This window comes from Ovis aries, chromosome 1, assembly GCF_016772045.2.
Source record: "Ovis aries strain OAR_USU_Benz2616 breed Rambouillet chromosome 1, ARS-UI_Ramb_v3.0, whole genome shotgun sequence".
NCBI lineage: Eukaryota > Metazoa > Chordata > Mammalia > Artiodactyla > Bovidae > Ovis > Ovis aries.
Window position 1 is genome coordinate 147,027,927 of NC_056054.1, and position 15,126 is coordinate 147,043,052.

General features: G+C 37.6%; 1 protein-coding gene across 16 annotated transcripts in view; it reads right to left on the bottom strand.

Annotated features, from left to right (window-relative positions):
* The window catches only part of ROBO1 (roundabout guidance receptor 1), a 1,286,018-nt gene that overhangs the window by 26,066 nt on the left and 1,244,826 nt on the right, over window positions 1-15,126 (bottom strand). For 9 of the 16 annotated variants that reach the window (XM_060416445.1, XM_060416443.1, XM_060416441.1 and 6 more), the window contains 4 exons: window positions 14,195-14,530; window positions 11,927-12,034; window positions 8,984-9,128; window positions 5,439-5,687 (listed from right to left, as the gene is read on the bottom strand). In XM_060416445.1, the coding sequence (XP_060272428.1) occupies window positions 5,439-5,687; window positions 8,984-9,128; window positions 11,927-12,034; window positions 14,195-14,530 (838 nt within the window). The remainder of the gene's footprint in view (window positions 1-5,438; window positions 5,688-8,983; window positions 9,129-11,926; window positions 12,035-14,194; window positions 14,531-15,126) is intronic. The other 7 variants (XM_060416459.1, XM_060416456.1, XM_060416454.1 and 4 more) reach the window with 1 other exon arrangement.

Consider the following 15,126-nt stretch of genomic DNA (forward strand, 5'->3'; position numbering starts at 1 on the left):
AATATTTTGTATGATTAACCATTCCCCAGTTTTTAACAGACAAGATATTTAATTTTCCTTGACTTGTTTTCCTTCCAACTATATCATACTCATCTATACTAATAAGATATCAGTGAATTTCCTATTCCACACATGAAATTTACTTTCAAAAGATTTTTTTTTACTAAATAGTAACTACAATAAATGCAATAGTATCAGATACTTTTGAAAACAATATATGCAAATACATTTAATTATATTATTTTCATAGTCTGAAAAGAGAGATGAAAGATTACTATTATGTTAGTCATCTAGTTTATCTAGTTTTAGACAAAAATGGAATACCTCAGAAGCTCATTAGAATGTCAAAATTGTAATATCCACAATAATGCTAGTATGAAATACTTATCTAAATATTGCAGTTATAATGGTTTTAGCTCAGTAATTTCTTATTCATGTACATTACACTATTTGTAATGTCCATAATCAATAAACATAAAAGCAAAGTATGTATTCATTCTTTAAACATTTTTTCTGTATCAACTATGGTGAAGAAACTTCTAGGTTCAAGACCAAAGGAATCACAAGAAACAAGACCTTAGGTAATGGTTTACAGTTTGCACTTTAAGACATAGAAAGATTCAGTTTTAAGGCACTCACATTTAATAAACTAACTATGCCATCAGGCCATGGCAGACTGTATTTTACAAAGATGTTCATAACAGTATCTTCTATCCACAATGGTCTTCTGGGATGAGAATTAGCTCTCCACTTCGTCAAGAGTGGGAGTTTAGTTCTATGTCCTGAATCTGGGTGGATCCCACAACTGCTCTGACCATAGCATATGGCAGAAGTCAGACTGTGCCAGTTCTGAATGTAGCTCTTAGCTGGCCTGGCAACTTCTTCTCCCTGACTTATAAGTAGGCTGCTGCTCTGAAAGGAGTGCCACTCCCCTGAGATCCCTGTGTTATGAGAAGCCGGGGCTATGGCGGAGAGACCCTGGAGGAGGAGACTGCATGTGGAGAGAGAGGCCATGGAACCCTGAGACGGCAGACATATGAGGGAAGAATCTAACTTGGCAGTAGATCTCGCAGCCCTAAAGACCAGAAGAGGCCATGTGGGTTGGTGATGAATTACCCAGTTGAATCCTTTCATAATTTCTGACTAGGGGAATGGCAAGTAAAAGAAAATGGTTTTAGGTGATGACATTTTAGTGTTGTTCATAGGCAGCACTAGAAACAGGACTCAGGCAGTATGCTAGAAAGTCAGTTAAATAAAATAGACATAATCCTTGACTAAAGGGACTTATAGTCTAGCGGAGGCAACAAACAGTTAATTAAACATGCAATGATAATGCAGTTTTCTCCAAGCTCCAGGATAGAAGATATCTGGGGCACATATAGAATTGGCTCCAACTTAGAGATGGAGCATCAGGGAAAGATTGTATGTAGAGTATCTTCCATTTAATCTTGGATGGAAAGGATACACAAGTATTAGCTCCACAAAAGAGAGGGGATAATGGTGTCTCAAGAAGATGAGACGGCCAATGGAAAGACCTCAACATAGCTGAGAGTGCTGGTTGTCCCAGCACTTTACTCTTTGGAAATCTGGAGTAAAGGCAACAGCCACAGCGAGGAGGGGAGTGAAAATGGCTAAGCCTGGGGAGGCATGCAGGGGTCAGATCACAAAGAGCCTTGATTGCTCCATTAAGGAATTTTGCCTTTATTCGAAGGGAAATGAGAGGTCACTGAGAGATTTTAAGCAGTGGAGTGACTTGATCAGTGTTGCATTTTAGGAAAATGCCTCGGCACAGTCTGCAGCAAGATGATTAGGATGAAGAGAGGGCAGGGCTAAAGGCAACAAGACCACTTATGGACCATTACCGGAATACAGACAAGAGAAAATGGCTGGAGGAAGTGGGAAAGTGCCTTTATGGCTGGAGATACGTGCATTGCTCTGTGTGATCATCAAGCGGTAAAAGTCTGCAGGAACAGGTACTTGGCTATAAGGGTCTGATTCTTTGGAATGAAGTTTATAGAGAAATAACCATATGTCTTTAATGAATGTATCATTAGTGGAGTGACAAGAAACAGAAGTCATCTACTAAATGGGTAGGTTTCCGAATAGGCTAAGGGTTTGAGAAGAGGCTTGACTCAAAGACTTCACTAGAGGTGGGACTTATAGCATCATGTATACTATCAAAAAACTATACATGACTCATATGTCTAATATTAAGGAATTTTAAAAATAAATAAAAGTACACATTTGTTTAAGGTGAATATCTAAATTGGCATGGAAAAATTCACTCTTCAGTGAAAACTACTTTAGAAGATTATATTGGCAAATATATCATCACATCACAAATTCAAAGCAATATGAGATTATATAGAGATGAAGGTCAGAAAAGATCTTAACTGAGGACTTAGCAGTGACAATTTCTGACTACAGAGATCATTGGTACTTTTGTATTTTCACTTTATCTGTATTTCCAAAAATTTCTAAGGTAAACATGTAGGATACACCTTCAGCATAGAAGAACAGTGATAGTTTTTTGTTTAATGGGCTTTCATCTACTTCTTTTTCAAAAAATATTTTCAGGCAAATTAAATATTTTATTATTTATTTTATTTTTTGCCATGCTATTTAATGGGCTTTCATTTACGTCTTATTAGTGCCTAGGGTTATTTCCAGCAGCAATCCTGGAGATACGATTCTTAATATCTTCATAGACTGAAAGTCATACCTTTTAAAACAGGCTGAATGTAGTCAAAGAGGATTTTTGGTACAGATACCCAGTGCATTTCCTAAGTATACATGTTCACCTTGAATTCACTCCCCTAAAACAGTAGCGAGTAAGTCAATTTCACATTCTCCTCTAGTAAAAGATTTCGCTTATCAGATTTTTACTGAAGAAACATTTGTGGAACATGATGACGGGAGCAGGACATAAGTATTGCTCTTAAGGAGCTTTTGATTTAAACAGGGAAAGAGACACAAATCGCCAGCGCTAATGCGACATGAAAACCTGATTACTGTGGCGACAGAGTGGTGAACAGACCATTACGAAGAGCAAAGAACAAGATGAGTAAATTTTTGCCAGGCAACAAGAAGAAAGTTGCAGAGGTGGTACATCTGAACAGAGCTTGGAAAGATGAGAAATGCTGGCCAGGCCATCAAGAGAAACAGCATGTACCAAGACACCTGTGCTCAGGGAGGACACTAAGGATTCTGGTGACAGTCATGGAAGCAAGAGCAGCCTGACCCCCGCTGCTAGCTCCAGTACTACCTTCTGTGGGCTGGTTCCTGGCATTGCTGACAAGCTGCTGGTGAGCTCAAGGTAAATTCAGGGAATTTCAAACAGACTAATCAGAAAAGTAGATGTGTGGAAGTGTTGGGAGGGAAGAGGTAAGTAAAGGAAAAAGGACTCTAAAGGGATTAAAACAGGGCTAAATAGTAAGACTTGACTCTGAATGTGCAGTAACATTACTAGACTGGTGGGTAAAGAAAAACAATGTGGAGAGTGGACAGAGAAGGTGAGGTAAGTGGTGATCAATGCAGGGATACAATCGTATTTAAAGGGACCAGGACTGAGGGCCTGCCTGAGGGGCTCTAAGAAAGGAAACATAGGAACAAAATCAAGAGTATTTTGGAGTTAGAAATGAAGGGACTTGGTGAATAATTTAATTGGGAAATGGTAGTAAGATAATGGAGAAAAACTAAGAGAAGGCTTTATATTGATGATTCAGTGGTTACTTTCTGAAGCCTGATGGAAGTGAATGGTATAAGCCAGCATTCAGAGGACTGAGGTGTGAATAAGAATTAGGAAAGTAAAAGTGATCAAAGAATCCTACAGAGTAGGAGAGACAACGAGCAGCATAAAAAAGGGGAGGCTAAGGGAAGTTTAAAAAGTAATAGGGTTAACTGTAAGGAGAAAGGATTGAATCAAGAGGAAAAGGCTGAAAAGGCAAGATAGACGAGCAGATTTTTGATTGTGATCAAGAAAGGTGAAGAGGTTGACCTAAGGAAAACAAAATAAGTGCTTTCCAGGAAGAAGATACTGGGTATCATTTGTAACACAGAGGAGGATGCTGAGGAAATAGGTAATTTGAAAGAATGAGAAAAGAATGTTGAGATATTTCAGAGCTAACAGCTTCTATTAGCATCTCATTTTCTCTGAATAAGAGTGGCAGCAGAGATGGTTGTGACCTTAATAGGGAAAAGAGATGTCTTATTTGTTCTCAATCTTCCTGAAGTTCCATGGGTTAATAACATTAAATTTAAATGTCTGGCAGTCCGACTTCCCCCTTGTCACGCAGAAGAAAATTTAACTACTTCCCTCATTTTACAGAGTATATGAGTTAAATTTGGTAATAACCTCTTACTGATAGAATAGTTCAAAGCACTGCAAATTCTGTTTTGATCTACAGAATTCAAGCAGCATAAACCAGAATCTGTTATTCATTCAAGAATATTGAGGGGGAGATCTTCTGGGGCAAATAATATACTCAGTTTCAAATGAAATTAGGGATAGAGAAAATAATATATATATATATATATATAATATGTCAAGGACAATAAAATACTACAAATAAAATCATCAACAATGAGAGAAGTGCTGATATGATGCAGTAATAGCTTTTATGTGGTAGAAGTGACAAGTGAAGGATTTGTGCCTAACAAACGTGCTGGTTGGCAATGCTGAATACATAGGTTAAAAAGTCTAAGACACACACACAAAGCTGATTTTTGATCATGATCAAGAAACATAAAGAGGTTGACCTTTTCAAAAGAACAAAGAAGAGTTTGCCAGGAGGAAGATACTGGGTACCATTTGTAACACAGAGGAGGACGGTGAGGAAATAGGTTAATTTAAAAAGTAATTTGAAACATACTGTATTAGTAGCTTAGACAAAAGGACTGTAAGCTAACATCTCAACCAAAGTTAAGATACCTGAAGTCAACACAAAATGAATATACCAAATGCATCCTGTAACATTACAGCTTTTAAAGAACAAATCACTCTGCAGTCTGAATTTGAAAAGACAGGAGGAAAGCCTCTCCTTCACAGACTAAAGACATGGCATGGCCACGCATAAAAAAACCTAAAAGACAAAACCTCCCGTCGTCAATAAGATGTTTTAAGATTAAAAAAAAAAAGATTAGCAACCCATATATTTACTACATGGTCTCCATGTGTTTATGAATGCAATTATCCTAAGTGGGTGAGAATTAAGGCACATTATTTTACGGTTGCAAGTTCACTGGGATCAATTAATCTAATGTTCTGATCAAGACTATTACTTGATATGCTAATTACCAGGGAGGGCGTCCTGTGTGATGATACTAGAAAAAAAGCCCACGTGACCTGAAAAGTACTTTGGGTAAGAGCATTCTGTAAATGCCACTTAGGAGTGGAAACGAGCCAATCTGTTAGTGAAGAAGCCAAATGACCCCCATACCTCCTGTCAGGCTGGTGCTGCCCATGGCCCACCTCCTCGGGACAATCCTGTAGCATGGGCTGGAGTTCTTCCTGCGGAGAGGGCGTGAGAGTGGCGGTGGACTGATGGCTGTAAGACACAGCAGCCGGAGAAGAGGCGGCTCCCCGCACAGGGGGAGTGGGACCTCGTTCATCGTCCTCCTCTTCTAGTTCACCCTGTTGCAGATACATCCGTGCAGGGGGCACGGGGCATGGCATTTCCTGGTCATAGCTAGAACAAATCATAAGGACACTTAGACTCACTTCATGTTGTTCCAATGAACTATCTGTAGAGTGAGCGAAATATTAGTGTTGAATTGCTTTCAGGCCACCTTCAGAAGGTCTTATTGGGACTCCCCTCGTGGTCCAGTGGTTAAGAACTCACCTGCCAATGTAGGGGACATGGGTTCAATCCCTGGTCTGGGAAGATCCCACACGCTGCTGGGCAATTGAGCTCGTGTGCCACAACTACTGAGCCTGTGTGCTGGAGCTACTGAAGCCCCTCACCCAGAGTCTATGCTCCTCAACAAGAGCAGTCACCACAATGAGAAGCCCACGTACCCCAACTAGGGGGCAGGCCCTGCTCCCTACAAAGACAGAAAGGCCACACACAGCACCAAAGACCCAGTGAAGCCATGAATAAATAAATAAGAATTTCCAAAAAATCACAGGAGGTATTGTTTTTTTTAAAAAAATAGCTCACTGTCATAAAGATGTGTGCATTGCTATAGATAACAAAGTTTTCTCCATGGGATTACAATTCAGTTGGCTCATTATAGGCTCTGAGAAGTCATGCAATAAAGAAATCTAACAAAGTTTAATTTAGTAAACCCCAAATGTGTTTGATCTCTTCAATCCCTCCAACTCAACATGATCTCTAAAGGACTATTCAGGATGGTCTTGAAAATAATCCAAAGACAATACGCTAAACTCTGAGAAAAATTACTCTTGAAAATCCCTCTGGAGGGAGATACATTGGAGATCAACTTATTAGCCCAATACAATCAACTTTTCCTCTAAAATCATAATAGATCACTATTTCGTTGGTTGAGCACAAAATATAGTACAGTTGGGTTGCATTTAGGATGGTGAATGAAAAACACAATAAATAAAATAATCAACAAACTATAAAATGCCCCCTTTCCTCCACAGTTAGAGCTATGTGGAAGCTCTAAATGAATCTGGTGAACATTTGTTCCTTTCCCTTTTACCTCAGGGTACACAGTTACTAATTAGAATGGCAGTAACTTGGTACATTATATAAATCATGTTCATGTTACCCTTCTATCTTATTTATTCTCTACCTTGTTTACCAGAACTCAGGCAAGTCGATACTCATATAACATGATTTCTTTGCATCTTTATATCTTCTTTTAATGAACAAATCCCACTATCTGTGAGCTTCCTCCTGTGTTTCCTATGTCTGTTGTACTCATTTTGACATTCTTCTCTTCTACCTTAAACTGTTCTCCAGTTCATTTCTACTCTACTTCTTTTTTAATTTAATTTTATTTTTAATATAAATGTATTTATTTTAATTGGAGGTTAATTACAATATTGTATTTACAATACTTACAATATTGCATTGGTTTTGCCATACATCAACATGAATCCGCCACAGGTAAAGAAAAACACTAATACAGTCTACCCTACTTCTAAAAATCTCTAGAATCTATTCCTCACATTGCTTTTTATTATAATGAGCACCACTCTCCAGTTAGTCACCTGTTTTAGGGTAATAAGTGGCTCTTTAGTTGCCTACAGAATAAAATATGAGGACCTAAACAACACAGGCAAGTATCTGTATAATCTGGCAAGAATACTGGAGTTGCTTGCCATTTTCTGCTCCTGGGACTGTCCTGACCCAGGGATCAAATCCAGGTCTCCTGCACTAGTAGGCAGATTGTTTACCGACTGAGCGACCAGGGAAGCCCTTATGATGGTGAGTTCCCTGGTAAAAACGACCCCCAGGTGTACTTCTTTAGGGCTGTCTGGGGTTCCCAAGGGCAAGAAGGCTATAATGTCCCTCAGTGGAGAAAACATGCAAATTAGATAAGCTTTACTCAGGAATGACTTACAGTGCTGTCGCCTGGGAATTCAATGTTAATGAATCAACAATATATATTAAATAAGGTGTCTTTAAACAAAAACACAGACAACAGAAGGTTATGTATGGATCTCCATTTCCATCTCCAGGGATCTTTCTTACCCAGGGGTTGAACCCAGGTCTTCTGCACTGCAGGCAGATTACCATCTGAGCCACCAGGGAAGTTCTATGTATGGCTGCTGCTGCTGCTGCTGCTGCTGCTAAGTCACTTCAGTCGTGTCCGACTCTGTGCGACCCCATAGACGGCAGCCCACCAGGCTCCCCCGTCCCTGGGATTCTCCAGGCAAGAACACTGGAGTGGGTTGCCACTTCCTTCTCCAACGCATTAAAGTGAAAAGTGAAAGGGAAGTCGCTCAGTCGTGCCCCACTCTTAGCGACCCCATGGACTGCAGCCTACCAGGCTCCTTCATCCATGGGATTTTCCAGGCAAGAGTACTGGAGTGAGTTGCCCTTGCCTTCTCCGTCTATGTATGGACAGACTGACAAAAATGTAACCAGAGCTTACAGGAACCTACCCTTGCATTTTTCTGGGGATCAATGGTTCAGTATTTGCTAATCCAGTGATTAGAAAATAAAAGTAAAGAGACTTTGTTTCCTGTCATAGTTGGAACTCTAAAACTGTTTTTTGTTTCGTTTTTGTGGATAATGAAAGAATAATGTCTTTATTTCAATAGCAGTCTTTAGAAAGACTATTTCTGGGCCGATTCTGCATTTTCTGAGTTAATTCTCTATATCAAAGGCGTTCTCTTCCACTGATCACCCGAGTGAAGCTGCTGTTTTTGTTTTGTTGGGTGGTACCACATCTAGTTCTACAGACCCTGGCGTGAGGAGGAAACATGCTAACTCTCTAATTGCTGTCATGTGGGTTCTTTACACTAGTTAAATCTGTGTGGGAAACAATTCAGCAAAGTTTAAACTTCCACAGTTTTCAGCAGAATGTGATAATATCTGACAGCAAACAGTTTTCAGGATGCTGGAGCTGTGGTATAAATCCATACACTTAATATATGAAAATTCAGAGATATACAACAGAAGTTTTGATATTTGAAAAATACAAAATCAAATATAGTGATATATGTGATCTCATATATAGTCATGATCATGTGTTAATTATATGTATATAATTTTAAATACTTATAAATATGTAAACTGTGTGTGTGTATGTGAATGGGTGTGTGTGTATGTATTCATGACTCATGATTATGAGTTCCAAAAGAAGCTTCTAAGATACGAATTACTTTTGCTGCAAAACTGAAGAGGGTTTCTAAGTCGTGCTGACCCATCAATATTGTTTTATTCAGAGACAAATGTCCATGGACCCTAAGAATCAGTCTCCCGGGATGATTTAGTTTAGTAATTACTTAATATTGGTTTAGAGAATCCTATTGCTCCACCTACATTGGTCCTAAAATCCCTCTTACCTTTCGTCTACAGAGATGCTGTACTCTTCACTGTTGCTATGAGGAGGAGGATGTGCTGGGGGAGGGGGCAGTAGGTCTGCCCAGTTCATGCCACCTTGCTTTGGTACTTTGGGTGTCCGTGCCCCTTTCTTGTGCCCTTGACTCCCTTGGAAAGAAATAAAAGGCAACTTTTATTTCTGAATTTTAAAGCTTTTCTATTATCCACAGATTAATAATCCATATATTAATAATTCACAGATTATGTTCTGTAAATATGATTTTATAATTTATATACAGAGGTAAACAAAGTTTTCTTCTTAAATTTTAAACGGAACTTTGTACAAAAGAAAATGCAGAATACTGACAAGTTTAAGTGCAAAATAAATAGTGAAAGAGCAATAAAACCATAAATGAATTTTTATAAGTCATATCATTAATAGTGATCTTCTTACAGCAATTAATTGCATTATGGATTATCATCTAAAACAAATGAGCTGTAGACATACTTTCTGAAGTGCCTTTCTATTATTTAATTGCTGGAACCTAAAATACAATATGATACAGATACGATCTATTACATTTCCACTGTTGCATTAAATTACCGAGTATATATAATTTGTACTTGTCCACTGAAACGTTTTAGGCACAATGAAATTACTAGTTTTGTCAGAAAGACAGGTGCAGATGAAAATAATTGCTGGAAGAACTAATATATCTAACAACAAAAGAAGCAGAAAAATGGTTTTTAAAAAGGAGCCGAAGTGTTTTTAGCCACTGTTTCTATAAAATTATGGCTTAGAGTGAAATAATGTTGCTTGAACATTCTTAGAAGTTTAAAATAGCTCAATTATTCAAGTTGCCCAACATTCTGGTATTAGATTTGGTATATTCTTTAAACATAGGTAGCTGCACATTTTGGTATACTCATTTTAAAATAATGTTAGGTCAAAAGATATTTGGAGATAAAATGGTCATTATCCTCCTCCTCCAATAGGATATATTCTACATTATTACATAGATTACAGACAATAAGTCTATAATTATTTTTCTCATATGAGCCCTTAAATTCAGCAAACTGTCTTCTTTTTAAAAACAGAAAAACACCTTTCTGAAACAGATCCAACTCACACAGTATATGAAACAGGTCTGAATATATTCAATGAGACTTAGTTTTTAAGTCCCTTGGGAATTTTCAAATGACAGTGTTTGTGAAGCCAGACATCCTTGCACTAGTCTGTTACTGCACCAGGTGTGGGCTGAGGGACAGGCTGTTATTTGTAAGTTATGACGGCCAGGCTTCTGCCTCTGTTCTCTCTTCCTCCACTCACTTGTCTTGTCTTGGAATGGCTGTGCGTGTACTGAGGAGCTGACTGTACTCACAGCCTTTGTCTTGATTTCCTGGCAGTCATCCACTGTAACAACTCTACCTGTCCTGAAAAGCCTTACATCACAAATCTCGCCTATACTTCATTTAATTGCCTTATTCTCTCCCCTAGTTACCACCAGATTTCGCATCATGGGACCTTTTTACCACATATTCACAGAATACTAAATACCACATAGCAGCAGAGCATTAGGATCTATGTATCTAAACTGAGGGATGGAGAAAGGCAATTGAATAACAACCTAGAATCTTTTTTTTTTTTTTCATTAAGACATTTTTCTCTTTAAGTGCCTAAGAATTCAAAGAAGAAATGGCATGGGATATCAAATATAAAAACACATTGTATAGTTGTCCCAAGAGGACATCTTTGAAAATTTTCTCTTAATTTAGAAATGCTTAATGCTTCTGCCTACTTAGGCAGAGGTGAGAATCCAAATAGCAAACTCACCCCTGGAATGTACTGAGTAACAATCTGTCAATCTAGCTCTTTTCCAGAATCTATTTTATAGTTTAGAGTTTACCTACTTTAAAAAATATAAAAAGTCATTTGATAAGATTTGTTAAAAAACAATCAAACAATACATAGTAAAACAAGAGTAGACCTAAAAAGGTATAGAGCTATTCCTAACCTCCTTAATTCAACTAGAAACAATTTCAATCAGTGACAAAACACAGGCTAGAAAATGCCCAATCAGCATGCCTTCATCAACGCAAGATGGTAAAATGCAAATACCATATTCATTACAGAAGAGGGGTAGAGACATTTGGCTAAAAGCACCTACTGGCAACTTTAATCCAGTTTCTAGGAAGTAATATATCTACCCTCTCCTGGAGAAACAAACTAGAGTCAAGATCAATTGGTTTTGTCCTCATTGTGGTGTGACTTGCCACATGTTCGTTCTAATAATGAACTGCCTTTAATTAGAAAAACAGGGCTTAAGTGCCAGCAAGCTCCCATCTGCAGCCGCTATCAGGAAAACAGCTGGCAAACAGCTGCAACAGCATGAAAACCACAGGGGAGAGGCCGCGGTGTAGCTTCTGAGGCTCGCACACACTGACGTCGGGAGGTTGCTTCACGAGATTTTAGAGCAAGAACTAAGTACGGGATAGAGAGATCATTAACGGAGGCAGGTTCCAATTGTACCTAAATCTCATGATACTATCTCTTGGGCTTTTGATTCTACTCAAGTGTGCTGAAGTTTCATATGCTTTAACAGACTACCTTCAAATGGTAACACAGTTAGCAGATTAACTGGATGTGCAATATTTTTAGTTATATTTTTTCTGAAATAGAAAAAGTGTTTCAACTGCCTTTAAAGATTCAGTCATGCTTCGGGATTTAATAGAGCTCCTTAAAAAGGAAGAAAATAGGAGCCTCAATCTTCATTACCAAATAGGACATAAAATGGTTCAATGAGTGGACAGTAGTTCACTTTGCAGAGACAAGACCTATGCCTAAAGATTCAAATCATATAAAGTGATTAGACATGTCATATTTCAGATCATTAGCATTCAAGCTAAAGGAATGTACCAGCTCTTTAAAGGAGAGATTGGCCTTCTCCTTGGTTTCCCTTACTTACCTGATGTACTACTTCCCCGGTCTGAACTGTTGTAGGATCCTCCAGTATTCTGGTCATATGACTGGTTGTATGGGATAGTCGGAGCAATTGTGTCATTTGCACGATAATCTGGACATTTCAGATGGGAAAAAAAAAAGTTACACATTTATTTTGGTGCCTCAATCATTTACCAAGGATTAAGCTTTTAAATTACCATATTGATCACTTGCTAAGATGGACACATGTTTAGGATGAAACGTCAAGAAAAAATGAAGATCTTTAAACTTGTCTACTTTAAGATATGTAAACTACAAACTCTCTGTGTCTTCTTTACATGAATCAGGCTAAACATAAGTGTGAATGAATCCTACCAGGGACTATTTCTTTTCTTTAAAACACTTATAAATCAGCTAAGGCATAAGTCAGCTTTGCTTGACTTCTTATCTTTAAAAATATGGTAACAAAATAATTTTAATAATAATAAATTGAGAAAATGTCATATCTGTGAATCATTAAAAAATAATAAAACATAAACCTGAAACTTGCCAGGAAGATTATGTCTAATTAAAAATACAGATAAGAAGACGAAGTATTTCAGTCTTCCACAAATACTTCTGATTGCTTAGGGAGAGGTGAAAATCCGAGTGAAAAACTCACCCCTGGAATGTACTGAGTAATAGTCTATCAGTCTAGCTGCATTCCAGTGTCTTTACTATAGTTTGACATACCAAGTCTGTTTATAAGCAGTATAAACAATATATCACAGCTCTGAAATATTTGTACAGAGGACTGTCAGACTGTTCCAAAGTCCACAATAAAACCGTATACTCTGCAGGAATAATATGACAATAGTTTGAACTCCCACTGTAAACTCTCTGATTACAGAACCTCTCCTATTCATCTTTGCCATGAACTCATATATTATGCTAAGTGAAAAAAGTCACATGGAGAAAGACAAATATTGCATTGAAATCACTTATAGTTGCAATCTAAAAAATCCAACAAGCTAGTGAATGTAACAAAAAGAAGCAGATTCACAGATAGAACAAACTAGTGGTTATCAGCAGGGAGAGGATAGGGGGAGGGGCATACAGGTAAGGGACTAATACCTTTATTATATACAAATAAGCTACAAGGATATACTGTTCAACACAAGGAATGTAGCCAGTATTATATAACTATGAATGGAGTGTAACCTTTAAAAATTGTGAATGACTACATTGCACACCTGTAACTGCTCCAAGAGTGTACCTCAACTATACTTCAAGAAAAAAAAATGGTTAGAAAATATCTACTGAATTGGGTTATTATACCAATCAAATGTTTTCTTAAACTGGGAATAAAGCAAGATGGCTGACTTATTAAAGTAAAACATATAACACTATCTCTTGGTAATTTCCAACTGTAATACATTTAGCTTTGAAAAAAACATTTCCAACTCAAGCCTAACAAAAAAGAAATCTGTGTTTCTAATTATCTGCAATTAAATGTATCCTTTACCGGGACACTCATACGAAACTGTCCTCACTTATTCAAATTAGAGCACTCCCTTTATTTCTAGAGGTATAATTTTGTAAATCATGTTATTAAAGCAGTAACCTAAAGGAACTACAAAGAAATCAAATACCTATCCCTTCCGACTCACCCATTTTACAATAGAGAAACATTCCCCTCAGGCCATAAAATACTATTCTGCAGTTATAAGTTAACACTGAACTCAATTTACGTTAGGTTCTATCCTGACAGACTTCAATCAGGTCAAAGAAATTTAGGGTCTAAAATCATACATTGCAGCAGTCTTAGTAACCACAAGAGGTAGGAGAAATATAAAAAATTGAACCACTTCTCCAGTTCAAGCTTATTTTTTTTTCAGTTTGATATAAAAATGCCACTCATTTATATGACCATGTAGAAGCAATTATCTTCCATTCTCGAGTGGAAAGAATGGGAGAGTCTATTTATTTAAAAGGTGAGGTATTGTGACGGCTGTACGTCTGCCTTATGAATAAAAGATTCTGTCCGGAGCAATCCCTCACCTACGATTAAATTTAAATTAATCTCAAAACCATTTGGAAATACTTATATATTATTATAAAATCAATTTTCCAAGGTTATTGTTGTGCTAATTAACTTTTCAACACTGGAAATTTTGAAACCAAAGAAATCAGAAAACCTTAGTGACAAAAGACGGATCTCACTCGCGAGTTCCAGACAAGCGTTGGCATGTGGTGCTGACGGGTTGAGGAAGCCAATACAGAAAACGGTGGGAATAAGGGCAAGTCCCCTCACCTTTGTTCAGTTTGTTCTGCTCCACGATGTTATACTGAATCGGTGCCACTTCTTGTTTCTGCTGTCCGGGTGGCTTCCAGAGCTTCTCGCCAGAGTCTCCACTGCCATTGTTCATGTTGTTGCTGAGGTTTGACTGGATGAGCTGGGTGGTGGCATAAGGGGTGGGCTGCCCTGATGGATTGACAAAACGCCCATCCTTCAGATTTGGGCTATTGAAGGTTTTCATCTCATTGATTTTGTTACTAAGGTCCACATCACCATAAACAGTTGACTCAGGGAGCATCAGATTTGTTTGTTTGTTATCCAGTTGGTTGTTATAATTTGCTATACAATCAGCTACGTGCAATGGAGAGGAAAAGGAAAAAGTCATTCCGCATGGTTATTCGTTTTAAATTTCTTTGTAAGAAGCTTTGCGAGTCACAGTAAAATTGTTATATAAAGTATAAATGGGCTTAAATACGATGAATAAAAAGGACCATGTATTCTCATGTCCTTTCTAAAGAACAGAATCAAATGTTCTTTCAAAAAAAAAAAATTCAGGGAGTAAGAGAGGACATATAATTTATATGGAGACTAAATAATTCTGAACTTCAGTTAGTGTTATGTAGTTTATAAATAATGAACTCAATTTAAGTAATTTTCCTTTAACAATCACATTAATGAGAAAGGCACTAAGAGAATATATACATGAATATCTTTATGTGCCAAGTTTATATTTTCTAATCTGGAATTACTGAACTATTTGAAGTTACGAGCTAGCTGTTAAAGCAACAGAACAAGGCTACTAGGTTTAGTCCAGACCTTCTCCCTCCCCCAAAAAACCTCTGCCCTCAGATCAGATAACTTGAGATTTCAATATTGTACAAAATACCTCTATTCAAAAAAATGAGGAACAGAGGTAAAGTGATAGTAAACAATACTCAGGAGAATTT